The 19,737-nt window shown below is 30.4% G+C and overlaps 1 protein-coding gene across 5 annotated transcripts in view; it reads right to left on the minus strand.

The window, feature by feature from the left end:
* Positions 1-19,737, minus strand: part of LOC118201789 (peroxisomal ATPase PEX1-like) — a 148,850-nt gene that overhangs the window by 17,518 nt on the left and 111,595 nt on the right. For all 5 annotated transcript variants that reach the window (XM_085822232.1, XM_085822234.1, XM_085822231.1 and 2 more), the window contains 4 exons: positions 16,991-17,184; positions 12,881-13,015; positions 9,946-10,010; positions 9,803-9,862 (listed from right to left, as the gene is read on the minus strand). In XM_085822232.1, coding sequence (XP_085678358.1) covers positions 9,803-9,862; positions 9,946-10,010; positions 12,881-13,015; positions 16,991-17,184 — 454 coding nt within the window. The remainder of the gene's footprint in view (positions 1-9,802; positions 9,863-9,945; positions 10,011-12,880; positions 13,016-16,990; positions 17,185-19,737) is intronic.

The following is a 19,737-nucleotide window of genomic DNA, read 5'->3' on the forward strand; positions in this document are numbered from 1 at the left end:
CAGATTTATAATCATTAAATGTAGTTTTGGAATTATGCTGAATGCAATGAGAAAAACTTATTATGAAGAAAAGCTCTCGATATGAAACAATTAAATGTAATAGCCTCAATCCTCAACTTTTTGTTTGTTTCACTTTTATGTCGAATCACTTTTCAAATAACAGAATACTGCCATTAAATAATACTACTAATATTATTACTCTAATTTTAAAGAAATAATATAGCAAATATAAATGATATAGTAAATATAAAAAGAAATGTATGGCTACATCTAACACTCTATCAAGAATTCTAAAGATATGTTGTTTTTAAAAATTTTGTGTTTCTTTCTTAAATCACAGATTTGTAAATCCAAAACACTATATGACCTGAGGATATGCTACGACTGATGCGATATTTTCAAATTAAAGCATGAGAACTGATGTGCACATGAGCATATACAGTTATCATTATCCACTGCAGGAGAGAAGTGAATGATAAAAAATTAGTAGTGTTGTTCATAATTAACTTTATGCTGTAAAGTTTATTAACAAATTAGATTTAATTTACTAAACAGAAGTGGTAGTTTACTTAAAGCTTATTGTTCTTCTGCTGGTGGAAAGTTATGTGCTGGCTACATTAGATTTTTTTTCGGGGGAGTAACAATTAAAGAATGTAACTTTTCCCCACACTGCATTGCAGACATTTTACAACACTAACAACAGCTACAATGGTTCTTGCTTCATTTGCTGCAGTTTTTTGGACATGAATGCTTACTATTCATTAATGTTTTTTATAACTTGACCACAGCATTAGTATATAGTAAAGTTTTTAACAACCTTTTATCTTACTATAGTATTGTGAGGGATGTTAGTTAAGATGAAAACCGATAAAATAACATGGAAGCTTTACCTATAAGGATATTCTGGGGCTATTATTGCCATGCTTTATCATATAGAATAAAGAAATAAGAAGGCATTAACAGTTCACTTATATCAGTTTAATAGGTTATTATTTTTTTAATGAAAGAATAAAGTTTAGGTAAAATATATCTTGATCAATCATGATATTCAAAATTCCCCAACAAATAGGATTTTCTACGCATCATCCACCTATATAAATTTTTAATACTGTAACATATTTCAAAATATTCTGTTCTCCCAATTTTGGAATTACAGTGTCATTCAGTGTCCTAAATTATGCTCGATATATATTACCCTAAAGTCTAAAATTAAAGAATGTTGGCTCTCAATGGATAGCCATCAGGAATAAATAAAAATAGATAAACAAATTAATGATTAATGAAGTTACAAGCAAAGAATAATAAAAACTAAATTAAATGTTAAAGAATACATAACAACAATATGCTAAGTTGGAGATTAATAAATAAATTATAAATTAAAATAATGTTTCATACAAGCTATTGGGTGCACAAATAGGTTTTGAGTCTTTTTTTTTTTTTTTTTTGTTTTTTTGGTAACTTTGAAGCTTTATTCAAAGAAGTTGGAAGAATGTATTTTATTCAAAGCATCGTCCATCATTAGCTACAACTTTTCCCTCATCTTTCAGGTAGCATACAGATTCCACATTAAAAAAATTTCTTGTCTTTTGAGGCAATCCAAGAACCGACCCAATTTTTGGCTTCTTCGTATGAAGTGAATTGCTGCTTGGCCAAGTCATGAGTCATCGACCGGAACAAGTGGAAGTCAGAAGGAGCAATGTCTGGTGAATATGACGGGTAAGGTAGGACATCCCACTAAAGACCCTCTAAAGGGGAGGTTTTCTTGACAACTTCTGCAGCATGTGGGCAAGTGTTGTCATGCTGAAAGATCACTTTATCATGTATTTTGGCATATTGGAGGCATTTGAGCTTCAATGCTCAGCTCATTTGCAGCAACTGTTGTTTGTAATGTTTCCCAGTGATGTTTCCGTAAGGCTGGAGGTTTTCATAACAGATCACTCCGAGCTGATTCCACTAGATGCACAACATTAGCTTCTTGCTATGAATATTTGGATTGGCCATTTGAAGTTGATGCATGGCTGGGCTTACCACAAGATTTTCTGTGGTTTGGGTTGTCGCAGTAGGTCTATTTTTTGTCCTAAGTCCCAATTCGATGGAAAACCCCCTTCCAATTTTACCTTTGGAGCAGTTGTTTGCACATTAAAAAATGTGGTTTGATGTCTCTTGGGTTGAGTTCATACGGAACTCAATTTCCTTGTTTTTGCACCATACCCATGGCCTAAGACACTTTGAAATCACTTTGGAGTCACTCCCAAGGTTTTGGCGAGCTCCTCTTGAGTTTGGCATGAATTTTGATCCAATAACCCCTCTAACTCAGCACCTTCAAACTTTACTGGTTGCATGTTTTTATTGGTGGAGCATGTGCCCCATATGCTTCACACAACAATCGATGTCCATCAGCTGCACTTTTCTTTAAACTAAAACAAAAAAGAATCATTTCCTGCAAATTTTGTTTTGTTGGTACAAAGGTTGACATAGGTAAAACACAAAAAACATTTGTTGTTTACACTTCAGCGAAATGAAACACACTGATTTTTAGATGGAAATGTTGACGTTTTAACATGATTATAGTTACAAGATTGTCCAATAAGATTTAATACTAGTAACGCCATCTCATGTAAATCCCTCAATGCTTATTTGTTCGCCCAATATATATATGAAACACTGAAACAACTGAAAAGAAAAGAAATTAATGAGATAAGGAGAATAAAAGAAATGAATACAGTTTTAAGAGCACTTTTCCATGGGTGGATAAAACTGCTTCTTTATTTTAACTTCTAATCCATGAAACACTAGAAAAATAATTACTATCATTTTGGCAGTTTTAGATTTATTTTGAGCCTTGCAACTTTTATTTGTGGGCTCAGGCTGCTGAAGTTTATATATATATATATATATATATATTACTTTCGAACTTAAGATGATATATACACACACACTTTTACAAAACTTTATTTAACTGGAAATAGGGATTAAAATGCATCCTATACCTATTTAGTCTAAAGCTGTCATTTTGGTAGAATTGTGGAAAGCAGCTTATATGTTTAAAACAAAACCCATAAATATTTTACTGTGTAAATAAATACTTCACAATATGAAGAAGTTGCAAAGGATGGCATGTTACACACATCTACAATTGGCTAATATATTTTTAGCATCAAATATACATTATTGAAATCTGGTAGAATAATGCCAAAAAGAAAACTGAAATGTTACAAATTTATTACAGCTTTTTATAAATGAACCAATGGGAATAATAACAAAAAAAAAATTATTGACATAGAAGCTCGTCATCAACTTCAAAATTACAATATCACTAGATCAGATCAAAACATTTTTAGTAGTTTGTACACTCTAAGAGTATGTTTTATCAAACTCTTGAATAGACAATGCTAAGAAACTGCCCAAAAAAGGGCATTTCCTAAATCTACAAAAAATGCCGCCGATATTCATTATAAAACAGCTAGAAACTATTCAATAATAGCAGGAAATCACAGATGACCAGTTCATGCATTCTATATTTTAAATTTGCCTGAAATCAATATCTGGATTGTGTACAAATAAGGTTATGGGAAGCACATTTCCTAAGAGAGCATTTTTTACTGCAAACTTCCAAAAAATTTTCATGAAAACATATAACTAATAAGTGAATTCTATGGTGCATGTTACAAGTTTCTGGTTTGGACTCAAAATAAAATTTTCATGCACAATGCTAAGTTAAAAATGCAGTAAAAACAGTGAAGAATCATTCTTCTAAATTTAAAATACAAAACCATTATTTGCAAAAATATGTTATTATATTGCATTCTTGATTTTAACCCTTTGTTGCTCAGTGTTCCACTACATAAAACACCCAAATTGAATCGCTTATGAGACCATTATATTCAACCGTAAATGGATAAAAATGCCTTTATAATATACTTCAAACTTCTCTTTTTAAATAGTAGATGGCAGCATATCGCAAGGAGACCCAGAATTTTCATTTATGATGTGTTATTAAAATCCACTTATTTTCTAGTAATTCTCTATATTTTTTGTGACATAAAAAAAAATTTGTTTGAAAAAAAAAAATTCCGTATAATTTTGATGGCTGTACTCTATATTATTTGTTATATATTTTTTACATTTTTCATACAAAAAGCATGTGCAGAATCATTAAATAACATGGGGTGTTCCATTAGCGGGAACACTGCGCCTTTAGCGATCTCATGCTATTACGCATCAGAACATCTGTCTTAGGAGAAAACATCTGTTGTATATGTTTTCTATTTACATTGTTTTGGGAAAATGAATTCAAACAAAGCAGTCTTGAGGGGTGAGGTGTATTTTGTGCTATGAAAGCCCTAATACGGGTATCTTGAAATTTTTGTGATTAGTTTTCAGGCGGGAATTTTATCAGTAGCTTGAGTCATCTTTATTTAGCGGAGCTGCGCGAATTATTTTGCTATCACTTTTTAGTCTCATTCCCGTTTATTTACAATAATAGTGTAGATATTTTTTGTATATATATCTTAAAGCTTATTTTGCTTTATTGTTAATATTAATTGCAGTTAATTTTGTATTATTAAATTTCCATAAATTTCTCTTTTTTCTTTCTTTTTACTTGGAATTCTAAACATATTGTTGCACGGAACAGAAGCCGCACAAAACAAGTTTTTTGTTCAAAACTTGCAAAGTTGGTTTGTGCTTCCATCAAAAAGATGTGACACGCTTTGAAAATTTCATGAAGCTATGAAATCGAAAAATTTGTAAATATTTTTGTATATAGGGCTTGTGTATATACATATATTTATCTCATTTATCCATATATATTCAAGAATATTGTATATATCCAGAAAACCATGTATACAGCCATAATACATTGTTTTTTCATTACTATACATAAACTTCTACTAATTTCCGTGCTTCACTGCAATGCTCGCTTAGTCGCGCTTTTAAGAGCTCTGGTGGTGCAGTGTTCCACCTCATGGAACACCCACGAAATTGAAACGGTAATTTCAATTTTTACAAAATTTTATCTGTACACTCCTTTAGGACTAGATAGACTGCATACAACTTTTCTTGTTGAAATACCGACTTTAAAGTGTAGTGCACCACAAAGGGTTAATTCAATCTGTTAAAATCATGGCTTTAGACCTTTTAGTAATGGAAAAAATCCAATCTTTCTAAGGTTAAATCCTTCTTGACTTGCTCCTCTTCCAGAAATGATTGCATTTAAACAGGTTCCTTCCACCTTTCTGCAAAGTCCGTAATCTGGACTTGTCAGGACTTCAGCAATTAGGGTTTTTTCCAGATTATAGATCATGAATTTAAATCTGGTAAGATGGCATGCAGAAATTATACAATTAAAAATATGAAACCGTAATTTATGAAATAAAGAGCAATTATGATCTAAAGGGTATCAAAATTTACAAAAAGCTTAATATTTATTTGTTTACTTTATTAAACATTTCTTTCAATGTAAGTTGTTTAAGTTGCTTTATTTTTTTGTGCTAATACTTTCTCTTTAATTCTATAAACAGACATAATTTCTTGTTCAGTTGCAAAGTTCCACTGTTCAAGTCCTGTAATTGCTGTGTCGAGAATACAGACTAACTTGTCAATTGAAATTTTTTCGTTTTCAATAACCTCTCTGTCACTTTCTTCACTATCAGAAGCAGTATTTTCTGGATCTAGAATCATACTACAGATTTCGCCGTCCATTAATTGATTGATGATTGGGGCATTATCATCACAATGAAAAACATCTGTTATAGCATCTTCATTTATTACCGCTTCTCCACATTTCTTCACAAAATCCAATAACTGGAAAATTTTAACTTTAGTTTGCGATGTCCAAAAACCTTCAAATTCGTGGCTATCATCTTCATCGTCCTCACCATGAAATATGGCAGCTGGCTATAAATGATGCTAAGCATTTTTTTTAATGTATCTGGAGACACATCCTCCCAATGTGCATGCACATGCGTAAATGTGCATTAACGCGCATGCATAAAGCATACAAAAAAAAAAAAAAGTTTGTGGCTTTGAGGTCCGGATTATAGATCATTCCGGATAATGGACATCCGAATTACGGACTTTTTACTGTATACTGTTCATTTCAAAGTTAGGTTTGGTTTAATTTGGCAAAGCACATGGGGGCTATCTGCCTTACAGAAGAGATGCCATCATAGAGGATTTTCTAAGGGAAATTGACTCATATTGACATAAAACATGGGAAAAACCATGAAAACACTCATGCAGCCTTACTGTTCACTGGGATTCAAGTCCTGGTTGAATTAACAGTGTTCAGATAATTTGCACTCAGCCACTAGTGGGCCTGATTTTCTCAAGGAAAGTGAAGCATGTATTCAGTAGCCAGTATCGATATGAGCTTTACTACTTTCAAAAAGAAATGTTGCACCATGAACAGAATTTTCTAATAATAATAATATGATTCAATGCAACAAACCACAGGGATTCATCTCATTCAGAGCTTTGGTTGGAATTCATCAGGGGCATCCCCCCCCCAAAAAAGAGGCAGAGAGACGGAGTTTCATAAATGCAGTCATTGCATATAGAAAGCAATACACAGAGTAAAGCGAAAACAAACATAACCCCATCTGTGGAGGAAAATATTACTGATATGTAAAAAAGTAAGATATAAAAATTTTGAAAGCAATTTTAAAAACTGGAGTGAAATTCCTTCATTTAAAGAAGAAAATTTGTGAAAGTCTTCAGAGGAAATTCAATTTACCAGCTGAAGAAGAATTTTAGATAACTTTTATAGAAAGAAAATAAATTGTTATTAAGTGCTCAGCTAGGACTAGCTATTGGAGATTAAACAGCAAGGAATTAATTCCTCAATTCCAGCAAGTGTAAATTGGAATTTTCAAAGTTCTCTCCTGAACTGGAGCAATAGTAAACAGTGATTTAATATCAGAAGAAATGATAATTGAGCACTGGGGAGAAATACTATTTCCCATTACTTTCTAATGTTCCAAAATGTTCTAATGCAATCAAAAGTTCACTTTAATCACATTATGACACTCTTTTATTTTTAAAAAGTAAAAAATGTTAGTCAGACTGCATGTAAAATTTGAGCTACGTATGGACAAAGTGCTGTTTCTGATGACATAGTTTGAAGGTGATTTGAGAAACTTAAGGGCGGAAATTTCCTACTCGAAAATGATACTCACTTCAGACAAGCATCCTCAGTAAACAAGAATGTATGAAAAATCCATGTTATACAGGTCATGAACTATCAGAAAGATTAAATGATTAAAAAAGTACAGCACATAATCATTTGAAGAAGACTGGGTACGTAAGCTGCTACAATATAAAGATACCCTTTACTTTATTCAAGTAAGAATAGCAGAATATGCTTGCTCAGAATTGGCATCTGATTCTTTGCTCAAAAGAAATAAAGAAGCTCTTTTATCAAAAAGGCTCATTGCTGGAGATCACGAGTGAATACTATATACTATTGTTATATGAAAAATATGATTAGATAAGACAAAACAACATTCTTTAATAATATCAGAAGGGTTGCATTCAAAAAACAAAAGTAATGCTTTGTATATAGTAGGGCTATACAGGAATTGTACACTATGAATTTTTGTCACTAAATCAGACAATAAATTCAAAAAGATACTGTTCCCAAATTGCAGTTTTAAATGCAAAAGCTGAAGCAAAGTAGCCATAACTGAGCCGTCAGTGTTGTTTTCCACCATGACAATCATCAACCCCACATTTTGATTAATATCAGATAAAGCCTTATTGGATATGGATGGGATATTTTGTGTCGCCCCCCCCCATATTCACTAGACCTTACCCTCTTCAGATTTTCATCTCTTCATGTCACTTTTAAATTCTCTGAACAGTTCAGAATTTACTTCTTTACAGACTGTAAAACAGCGCCTCGATAACTTCTTTATGAATAAACCTAATGACCAGAAATTTTACAACTTTTGCACAGCTTCATTTGTATTTATCACAAAAAGAAAAAAGCAGAACTTTACAGATGAATCAATACATTACAAATTTTAAAAAATCATTTAATTTTTATGTCGAGGAATGCATATCTTGCATTAAAAATAAATAAATAAAAATAAAAGGTGGGGAGATCTCCTGCAGATAATCTAACTATCAAATTTTTAGTTAGAAACCTAATTACAATTCTGACTGTGGTTCTGCAAACATTATTCACAAATCTTATTAATTTAGTGAACTGTATTTCCTTGAAAGCTTTTCAAATAAATTTATCTTCTTAAGTTAATGGCACTAATTCTAATCCAATTCTTCCTACCATTTTCAAAATTCTAACATTTAACTTAGCTTTTTCGCATTCCGAAATTATTTTTCTCAATGATTGGTCCTATATTCATTTTTGCTCAGCTCAACAATTGCTTTCCATAGAAAATGGTTGCTACTATTTCCACCACTGCAAAATTATAATTCCTCAAAAAGCAAAGCCTATGTCTAAACTCACTCAAAATCAATACAATCTCAAGACCTACATCAAACTGTTACATTTTTGGCTAATTTTATATCATGGTTTCATTTACTTCTCCAGAACTCTAGGTTATATCATTTCATTAACATTTACAGTAGTTTTTTTTCTATGCTTAAAATAGCTTAATTTCAAAAACGTTCTACGAATTTCTGGCTTGTGTAATATTTCAATATTACACAAGCCAGAAACAAATTTATTGCTTAAAACTTCATTTAAATCATTCCAAACTCATTAAATTATAATTCCTTCATTAGTTTCAATGCAAACTCGAAATTTTCATCAATATATACCTGTTTTGGTGTTGTTATTTTTTTTTTTGTTATTAGTAACTTTTCCAATTTACAGTTATTTTTTTAAGACGCATTTTATCTTATTATGTAATTTCAAAAAAGATTTTATGGAAAACATTCTTAGAAGAAAAAAGTGATAATTTCAATTCTGTGAAAAATTTATCCTTAGACTACACTTAAGCCAGTTCAGTGTAACGCTGGATTCTGCCCAAATTAACATATAAAATTTCTTAAAAATTTACACCTTTTCAGACCATTTAGGTTTAAAAATATTTGCTGTCAGTTTTTCTGTATATAAAAATGCTCATAGTGAATAAACTTTAGAGTTTTTAGCAAATGATCATCACTTATAATACTCAATACACTGACTACACATTATACACAAGAGAATTTAACATAAAGATGTGATACAAAGAATCTCCAGGCATGCTTCTGACACTGAAGTAACACTGCAGTTTGAAATATAAAATCAAAATTGAAAAAAAATTGAAAATAGCAAGTATTAGGAAATATAAGCATATTTAATAAATAAAAACTCCAAACATAAAATATGATTAAACTGATATATAAATCGTATTTAAGAATTATAAAAAAGGGGGGAAGACACTCTTGATCAAAATCACGGTTAACTTTAAATATGTCCATTAAAAAATGAAATCGGAACATAATTTAAATGCTTATAAATTAATTAAATATGATTTAAATGATATTTATAATATTAAAGCTAATAATAAAATGTACTTGTTAAACACAATGAGCAAAATATTAAAAGATTTTGTCTGATTTCATTTAATTTTTCTCTAAAATATTTAAAAATGCTTTATAAATTCAGCAAGTTCTTTACAATTAAAAAAAGCCTCGACATCAAGTCGCAAGACTGCATTTTAGCCTATTAATCTTTAGTATTAAAAACGTCTTAACATTAAGTTGAAAGACAGTTTTTAGTTTATTTAACTTAAGCATATAAAAATAAGTCATTAAAAATTCAAATTAATATTTTTTTCATGATAAAAATTACCTTGGTGCTATAGAATCAAATTCATCAAAAAACAATATACAAGGTCTTGCAGCTGAAGCCCTGAAAATAAAATTAAATCCTTTTACAATAAATTTTACTGCATAACATAAAATATTTAATACAAAAGAAACATTGGTACTGACCTTTTGAAAACATCTCTAACAGCTTGTTCACTAGCACCAATATATTTTGATAACAGTTCTGGACCCTTCAAGGGAAGAAAAGAAAAATAAATAAATAACTTTATAAAGAAAGCAAATATAAATTTCCTTAAATTATAGCAACTACATTCATTTTTTGATTAATAATCCTGAGCTGAATATGCCACATCAATCAGTAAAGGATGTATACTATTACTACTCTTTCAATATGAAGTTTTTCTACTACTGAATTTTTAATTTTCTGAACATATGTAATTTTTAAAGGCTAACAAAATCTTTACTTTTCTTTATAAACACTATATTAGAAAAGTTTAACATATATTTTTTCATATTTAATACTTCTAAATCCCCCCCCCCCTCAAAAAAAAGGTAAGCTTTGATGAATTATTAGTTTGAAGTTAAGGAAATTACATTATTCTATAATGCATGAAACAAAAATACATTTTAATTACATCCTACTATTAAGTGGATTTAAAATTCACTACAATTATGTAATTAAATCTGTTTTATATAGAATGTTATGAAAAAGTTAGTGTTTATGGATTCTTGTAACGAGTCCATAAACACTAACCTTTTCACTATCCAACAGTTCTGCACTATAAGATGAAATACAAAGAGATATATGAAACATTTACAATTTTAGTTTTTTTTCCCAATCTCTTTTCTGAAACTATGAAAAATGATAAAATAATGATATTTCTAAAATATTTGAGTTGACCGTTTTTTTTTTTTTTTTTTTTTTTTTTGGCAAACAAATTTATTTTGTTGGTGTCTGCAAATTACAGCCATGAAAGAAAAAAAGAACACTTCTAAAAATTGTAGGTTATTTTAAAAATTGAAATTAAACTACATAAAATGTACTTGTGTGCCTTAAAAAGCAATTTAAAAAAATTCTCAATTTGCTGAATTTCACATACCCAGAAACATATGGCATGAAAATATTTTCTTTATGAAATCATAAACTTTTAAATTAATTTGGAAACTCTTCATAATCTGTAATTCCAAAGAAACAATTTTTCAAACATAAAATTTATTCAAATGAATTTTTTTTAATTATTTCAGTGCAACATTTTTAGGACAATATGTTTACTCAATCGATTTGATAATCTTAATCTTTTGATGTTTCATTCAAGGACACTTCCTCCTTTTCAAATTTAGTTTATTCAGTGCCAAACTTCTTGCTGAGTTTCTTGCACATTAAAATTTTTTAAATCTTCAACCACATTTCAATTTTCACCTTTAAATACTTCTTATAGAATTTTAGAATATATCCAATAGCATTCTTTTTAGTTGTATTTCATGAGCAATGTTTCTAATGCTTTCTTCTTTGTACAATCCTCCATTAGTGATGAATGGTAACTAAACCCTTACAATGTCTATAAGGCTGTAGAGACATTAGGCCAATTGGAAAAGCCGGAGAGATGAAAAATGAGCAAACACCTTCGCCGGGAATCGAACCACAGACCTCTGGAATACCGGCCCAGTGTGCAGAACCACTACACCACAAAGGCATACTAGGAAAGCAGAAGAAATACATTATACACTCCCCTTTTTAAAGGGCAACTAGGGTTTTAGAGGACCTAGTCGCAAATTTGGGTGTGGAGAATCATTATCCACAACCCTTTTAGTTCGTCCGCCACTGTAGAGACATTATATATATTTTTGGTAGCAGGAAAAATTAAAAATAGCAACCGCCTTTGCCGGGAATCGAATCACGGATTTCTGGTATACCGGCTCAGCGTGCAGAACCACTACACCACGCTAGGAAAGTAGGAGAAATACCTTATAAGGTATTCATTCTAAAATGTACTGTTATACATTTCTGTAAATATTTTAATACTTGCAGTGTTCAATTGAATGAGACTGCATTCTTATTTTTGTATATTGTTATAACATTTTATATCATTTTTACTTACGTACTTGTTGTACTTTAATCATTTTAGGGTGCATTTTTGCATAACTGAATTTGTGTCCATGTAGTTTATAAATAAGAGCTTATTTCTTGTATAGAATTGTAGATCTTGTTATTCAGATCAGAGTCCAATGATGCTTAAATTGTAAAAATAACCCAGGTAGAATCAAAGATGATGTACAAAATTCTCCTGAAGGCTTTGCATTTTGCAGCTGATACTTTACACTTATGCACCATTAAATTATCTGAGCCAGCTTGTAGTGCAGTATTTAGCTGTGTAGTCTCAAGTCAACATACAAAGTTTAATGATCGATGTTTGAAGTTATTTAACTGTTCTTCCTGCAGTATGATCCAAGCCCTGTTTTATTGAAAGTTCATTTTAATATAAGTTGCTTAAAACCTTTGTAAATCTTTTCATTCTATTTTAGACAGCAATAATTTACTACATGTCTAAGGTTACAAGCATTCCCAGCTACAAAAAAAAAAAAAAAAAAAAAAAAAAAATGCAGTAACTAGACTACGTATAACCTTCTAATACTAAGTTTAAATTTTTCTACCTCATTTTCTTTTGCAATGCATTTGTATTATTCCAAATTAATAAAACAATAAGGAATTGACAGCTTAAATGAAGAATTAAACCCAGTTTTAACTATTATACAAATAAAGAAATCAAAGTAAAATTAAGCATGAAATTTATTGTTGACTGCAGTCCTATGGCTTATTTTTGCTAAGCTTCCCATCTTATTTCTTTGCATTTTTAAAATTAAACAGCACAATTATATTCCTCCTAATAATCTAATTTTTAATTAAAATGTATTCTTGAAGTTATAGAATGCATTCTTATTTTATTTAGTAAATATAGATGCATGAATAACTCAAACTGCTACTTATAATGACTATTTGGATATCACTTATTTTACTAATACACGAGCAGTCAATTCAGTACTATTACAGTGCAAAAAATTGTTTAAATAATACTATTACATCAGATCAAGAAAAATTTACTTTAATGCTAATGAAGTTGAGACCACATTTATTTGCAATTACACCAGCAAGAAGAGTTTTTCCAGTTCCAGGAGCACCATATAATAAAATATTTGTTTGACGTTTCAATGAGTAATCCTTGAAAAGCTGTGTATACTGAAAGATGAAAGACACAAAATACATCTACTATTATATTAATTAAAAGTATACTAATATACAACTATTACCTATTAGCAAACAGTCACATTTTAAACTAATACAACAAACTTAAAGAAACAAACATTTAGGAACAGTTCAAACTGAACATGAAAAAAGCACACATACAAATGATGGGAAAAGTTAAACAAACTACAATTAACAACTATTTTTATGAATTCATCTCCATTGTCTGTTAGCACAAACAAGCACTTTAATTGCATGAAACAAAACAAAATAATAATAATAAATATGGGACAATAATGGAATTCAAAGTTTGTAAAAAGTTACCATTAAATAGATTATTTACATATTAAAGACTATAAAACATACATCCAAAAGTAGCAATTTATCTTAATAAAAAGATTCGCAGACTCATGATCTGTATTGATAATAAAAAGAGAGCATCAACATGTAAACACAAAATGCTCAATAACTTCAATACTAAATTGCTTCTTCAATGAAAATATATTAAAAGTTTGATGTATTTTTGTTTTGTTTGTATATTTCTATGATAAAAATTACCATTAAACTTACCATGCTGAATTTTCTAAAAATTTCTTTATATCACAAAAATCAGCATTGATTATAGGCATTGGCAGATTAAGCAGCTGTGGATTACTAGAATTCTACCCTACTTTGTTTGTACGTGTAGTTCAAAGTATGTGTAGCAAAATACAATAAGAAAAGGAGAAGAAAAACAACAGCGTTGAAGACAGTCCTTAGGGATATAAAAAAAATAACCGCAACAGAATCAGAAATGCAACAAATCAGAAAGGCAGCATTTCTTAGACAGATAATGCCACCAGATCTTGTTCTTGCAACTATCTGTTAAATGTCATCAATCTATGCAAAGTGAATTGTCCTCAATGCTGATTTGTGAATGTTCCTGTTTGCTGGATTTTTTTTTAAAGTATACTACTGTAATATCACTCTGGTCTTCTTGTTGCCTCATAGAGAAATTATCCACACTTCTTTGTATTTTTAAATGTTTATTACGCACACAAAAGTAAACATGATCACTAAAACTACACTACTAATAACTGAGATATGTACATTAATTAATACAATGTAATTTCGTTTTCACTAATGACTCCCATGAGTCTTCCCTTTCCTGACCTTTCTCTATCTGTCCCTCCTAGAATATTAAACTTTTGACACCTCTCAGATTGAGAGTTAGCACTCTCAATGCATCTCGTTAGTTGACGTAACCCATACGTCATAACTACCATAAAGAAAAGAAAGTAACAATGAAATTTTGTTTTTCATTTGTGAAAATTGTAACTCTGGCTGTTGTTATGCTTTGAGAAAATTGTAAGTGTACAAATGGTTTTCCATATTCAGAAATGGCACCATATCAAATGAAGGCTGTTATGACTAAAACTTTCATTCACAAATAAGAATGAGAAAAATATTAGTAATGTGCAACAGGCTGCAAACGAAGATCACTGAAAACCATTCATACGATTTCTGAAGAAAAACTCTTCCCCTAACGATTCTTAGGGGAAAACCATATTATATTTGTATTGCATTCATGTTACTTGCCAAATCTTCCTGCTCAGAGATAATCTTTTTTCTCTTTCCATTAATAAAAACAGTTTTAAAAAAGGGGGTGGAATCTTTTTTTAAAAAATGCGTTGAGGTTCAAGAAATGTTTCTTATCTCAACTGATAATATTTTGTGTCAAAAAATCTAGAATTGCTTCCATGTTTCCAGTAGCCTGGAAAAAGTGGAAATACGGGCCTGGAAACATGGGAAAACTATTCAGAAAAGTGTCCTGATGTTGCTGGAAAATGGTTTGAAAAGCATAAAATTTTGATAGTCTGCTTGGTTTATTTGATTATGGCAAACCACATCAAGTCCAAAGGCTATCTGCATAAAGGGAAGGTGATTTGTCATTTATGTAATTATGGCAAAGCCACAAGAGCTATCTGCCTAAGGTAAGAGATGCCTTTGTGGAGAATTTTCTAAAGGAAACTGACTCGTATACATGTTACACATAGGTGAAAACATCCATGCAGCCAATCTGTTCGCAGAATTCGAACCCTGGACCGAACTACCAGTGTACAGCGACTTTACTGCTTGGCCACTCGTGGGCCCACCCAAAGGGAAGAATACCTTGATGGAGAACTTTCTAAGGGAAAGTGACTCATATTCATGTTACAAATAGTGAAAACCATGAAAATGTTCATGCAACAAGCCCATTCACAGGGATTTGAACCAAAGACAAACTACCAGTGTTCAACAACTTTACTACTTGCCCAATAGTGGGCATGCAAATAAAAGTTAACGGCATGCATAGTGAGTTTGAATATTATTTGAATGCTGTAGCTATCAATAAGTAAAAAATCAATTAAGTGTTAAAACTCTTACCTCTCCAAAGTTTATACAAGACAAGATATCCAAAACAAGTAAATGATGATGCATTTTATTTGCCAATGATAGAAAAAAGTGAGAGAGAGAAACAAGCACTAATGTAATTTACAACGTCCATCCACAAACTGATTATCATAAAAGTAGGGAGCGTTCTTTTTTGGTGGGGGGAAGGAATTCTAGATAGTACTACCTGGCCACTGGTCTATTTTTTTAATCAAAACTGGGGAGGATTCGCAGTTCATCGCTACTCATTTGGACGAGAAATTCTGCATGGAAAATGCAAGTGTGAATAATGGCTTCAAAATAATTCTTGTTAGTTTTGGCTACCTCCCTTGCAATTATATAATACACCAAGCGTATACATTGTGAATCTGAGCAAGTGGGCATAACTTTAGCAGGTGATAGAAGGCAGCTGTACGAGCAATATTCGTCATAGAATGCATGGTCAGAATGTAAATGGCAAGCTGCTATGTGGTATGGTAAATGGTATAAAAGAATTAGTCATCACACCTAATGGCATTTTCTAATGTGGATTGTCAAAAGGATGGCTGGTTATACAAACCATGAAATTTCCAGGACGATGGATTGGTGGAGGTGATTCCATAGATAGGCCACCAAGATCATCAGATCTCTTGTATTTGGACTTTTTCCTGTGGAGCCACATAAAAAGCCTAATCTACGTGTGCCCTGTTGAAACCGATGCGGATCTAGTCACCAGGATCACATTGTTGCCGGCAATATTTGGGAAAAGCTTGTGTCTTTGCAAATGTGCGTCAGTCCCTATTCTGCAGGTGTGAAGGCAGCATTTCAGCTGGCGGAAGGTCTTTTGAGCAATTTCTTTGAACATGTACATCAGTTACATTCCTGTTAATAAAATGTTTTCTGAATTATCTCCTCTCATTTTTGTGTTAATTCTTTAAAAGTGACAGTGGAAAACTACCCTTATACTTCTCACCACTTGAGTTCAACCATACATTCTATGATGAATATTGCTCACATAGCTGCCTTAAACCACCCCCTAAAGTTTTGTCCACTTGTTCATATTCACCCTGTATACATGCTTTAAATACATAATACAGCAGCATTGTGAAAAAGAGGGAAGAAATACCCAATTTAAATATGACTATTTAAAATATTTTAATGAGACAAAGCATTTAAAATATAATAATAAGACCTAGAAAAGGAACAACAGCAATTGGAAAAAAGGTTAAAGTCAGAAGAGCTATTTTAGCAACTGAAAAACACTATGACTTAAATTAAATTAAATAGTAAGTTCACTTATTAATTAAGTAAAATAATAAATTTTGAGCAAGCAAGGAGGGGGCGGGAAATCTTGACCTTTTAATTTTAAAATTTTTTATAAAGCAAAAACGTTTCTTTAGCTACCGAAAAGTGATTACTTCACATAAAGATATATATAATAGCAAAATATACTTATACAAAGTATAAAATAATGAAAATGAACTTAATTTAAAAGATTTCCCATATTAATCAGTTAAAACTTGTATCTGTATATTTGTACTAACAAAAGGAAACAAATTACTTAAATTCATGCATTACCTTAATAGGCCATGTAATTATTTGTTGCACAACTTTTTTAACCTCTTTTAAACCACCAACATCAGACCATCCTTTTTGATCTTGTACTTGAAGTGGAATGTCACGCAGAGATGATGGCACATAACCTTCTAGAGCTTTCTCAAAATCTTTCAAACAAAGTGCAACCTCTGGGCTTTCAGTGGAAGTTTCAGATCCTAATAAAGTAACAACAATTATGGAAAAACTGTAGCTTTCAAGGATGTTCAACTGATAGCAGAACAAAATAAAAAATGACAACAAAATAAAATTCCATTCTCAAATATATAAACATCTTATGTCAAATTAAATAAAAGTTTAGAAACAGCTAAAATTTCTGAAAACCTTTGATATATTGTCAGCACTATACCAAAAGCATGTATCTACCAGTTATTTACAAAAACTCCATTTAAAGCAAATCTTATGTTTTTCACACAACACTTCTCAGATGTATTCTTAGATAGATATAATAGATATTCCCAATATATATATATATATATATATATTGGGCATATGGAACCAGTGGTTCTCAACCTTTTGACTAATGTGTACCATCTAAGCAAAAATTTCAAAACTTTAGCACCACTACAACATTTTACAAAGATTGTTTTTCTGTTTCTCAATAGCAATATTTAAAAATATATATATTTTGCCATTTCAACAGTCTGTTGGCTATTTGTATAAAATATGCACATATAAAAAAATTAGATTAAAAATTGGTTACCATTTTAATTATCAAAATTTACTTATAATACTTTAATTATAAAATGTAGTACAAAATTTGGGCCTGTTTAAGAGAGATGTTTCTTTATATCTGGTCTTATTTAACTTAGCTTTAACCGTAAATTAAGATCCACTTTTAATTTTGTTACGTTGTAAGTAAAAATTTCAAAACTTTAGCATCATTACAACATTTTACAAAAAGCGTTTTTTAGTTTCTCAATAGAAATATTAAAAAAATATATATTTTGCCATTTCAACAGTCTGTTTGCTATTTGTATAAAATATGCATATATAAAAAAATTAGATTAAAAATTGGTTACCATTTTAATTATCAAAATTGTTTCTTTATGTCTTTTTTTTTTTTCACTTAGCTTTAACCGGAAATTAAGATCCACTTTTAATTTTGTTCTGTATTTATTTTTAAAATATAACATGAAGAAAATCCTTTTTCACACAAATAGGTTGTGCAAAGAAAAGAGGCAATCAAAATTTCATAGCTTTATTTGAAATGCCTTTAAATTTATTTATTTATTTATTTATTTTTTCGATCACAGAAAATTTCTAACAATTGTTCTTTTTTTTGTAAAATTTCTGGTACATTTGAATAAAATGGATTTCTGATCCAAAGTGTATTTCATAATCATCGGGAAAACACATGTTGCAATTATTTATCAATGAAAAACAAAGATTTTTAATGTCGGACGCAAATTCATCTTTTATTTTCAAATTATTTTCAGTTGCAAAACGTTTTAAAAGTGGTAAAAAACTTAAAATATTATTACTCAGTTCTTTGATTATTAGCTTGAGTTTTTATCATTGTATTTATTTTCTCTCTAATGGTAAACAAATTAACACTTTGTCTTCGTAATCCTAAATTTAATTCATTTAACTTTCCAGAAATATAAGTTAAATATGCTAAACCCACCAATTTTAATTCACTAAATAAACAATTTTGCAATTCAAATTTTGAAATACAGAGGAAAATTGGAATTTCTGACTGAAGTTTAAATAGACGATTTAAAACTTTTTCTCTAGATAACCACCTTACTTCAGAATATAACAAAAGTGTTTCATATTCACTGCCCATTTCTTAGAATAAAATGGCAAATATTCTTGAATTTAAAGACTTTTAATAGAATTAACAATTTTCACAGCTTAATTCAAAACAAATTTCAAGTTTTGGGGAATTGTTTTGGCTACTAAAGCTTCACAATGAATAGACCAGAGAGAAAATTTAGTTTCAGGTGCGACTTTCTTTATTTGAGAAATAACACTAGAATGTTTTTGTGATAAAGCCATTGCATATGGTAATGCAGTTATTCCAAGGAATATCATTCTCAGACATAAAATTGTCAATTACTCTGAAAATTTCATTTGCAGTTGCTCTCTCATGAACAGATTCATAAAATAAATACTCTTCGGCAATTCGTTTATCTTCTTCGAAACGTATGTAAACTAATAATTGAACAAAATTCGTTATGTCAGTACTTTCATCCAATTGCAATGCGAAATACTCACTGTGTTCTATTTTTGAATAACTATCTCTTTTACGGAATTTAGTCAACTAACTGTATCATTTGATAAAGGAATATTATTAAGTTCATTGGTGCCTTTTTCGTTGAATAATATTAAAAAGGTAATTGAGCTGCTCGTAACATAAGGTTTTCTCCCATAGTGTGAGCCTGCCCAGTCTTGGCTATTCTTAGGCTTACTAGGTAATTAGATTCCTAAGCTTTCTCACTTTAAATGACAAAACCTTTCATTACTTTATTTACTATTTTCAAGTTCCGATAATTTCCTCTTAAAATATTATTCAGATTTATCCTTCAAATTGGCATGCTTAGATTTAAGATGCCTTTTAAGAAACGATCGTTTTATATTTTGATTGGATAACAGTTCACCGCAAACAACACATTGAGATAGCGGATCCATTTCATCTCCATTCCAAGTAAATCCCTAATGATAAATAACTTTCATTATATTTTCTATAAATAGTTTTTCTTTTCTTT

This window comes from Stegodyphus dumicola, chromosome 8 (assembly GCF_044657685.1).
Source record: "Stegodyphus dumicola isolate Sdum_Otavi_A_Nest chromosome 8, ASM4465768v1".
Taxonomy (NCBI): Eukaryota; Metazoa; Arthropoda; class Arachnida; order Araneae; family Eresidae; genus Stegodyphus; species Stegodyphus dumicola.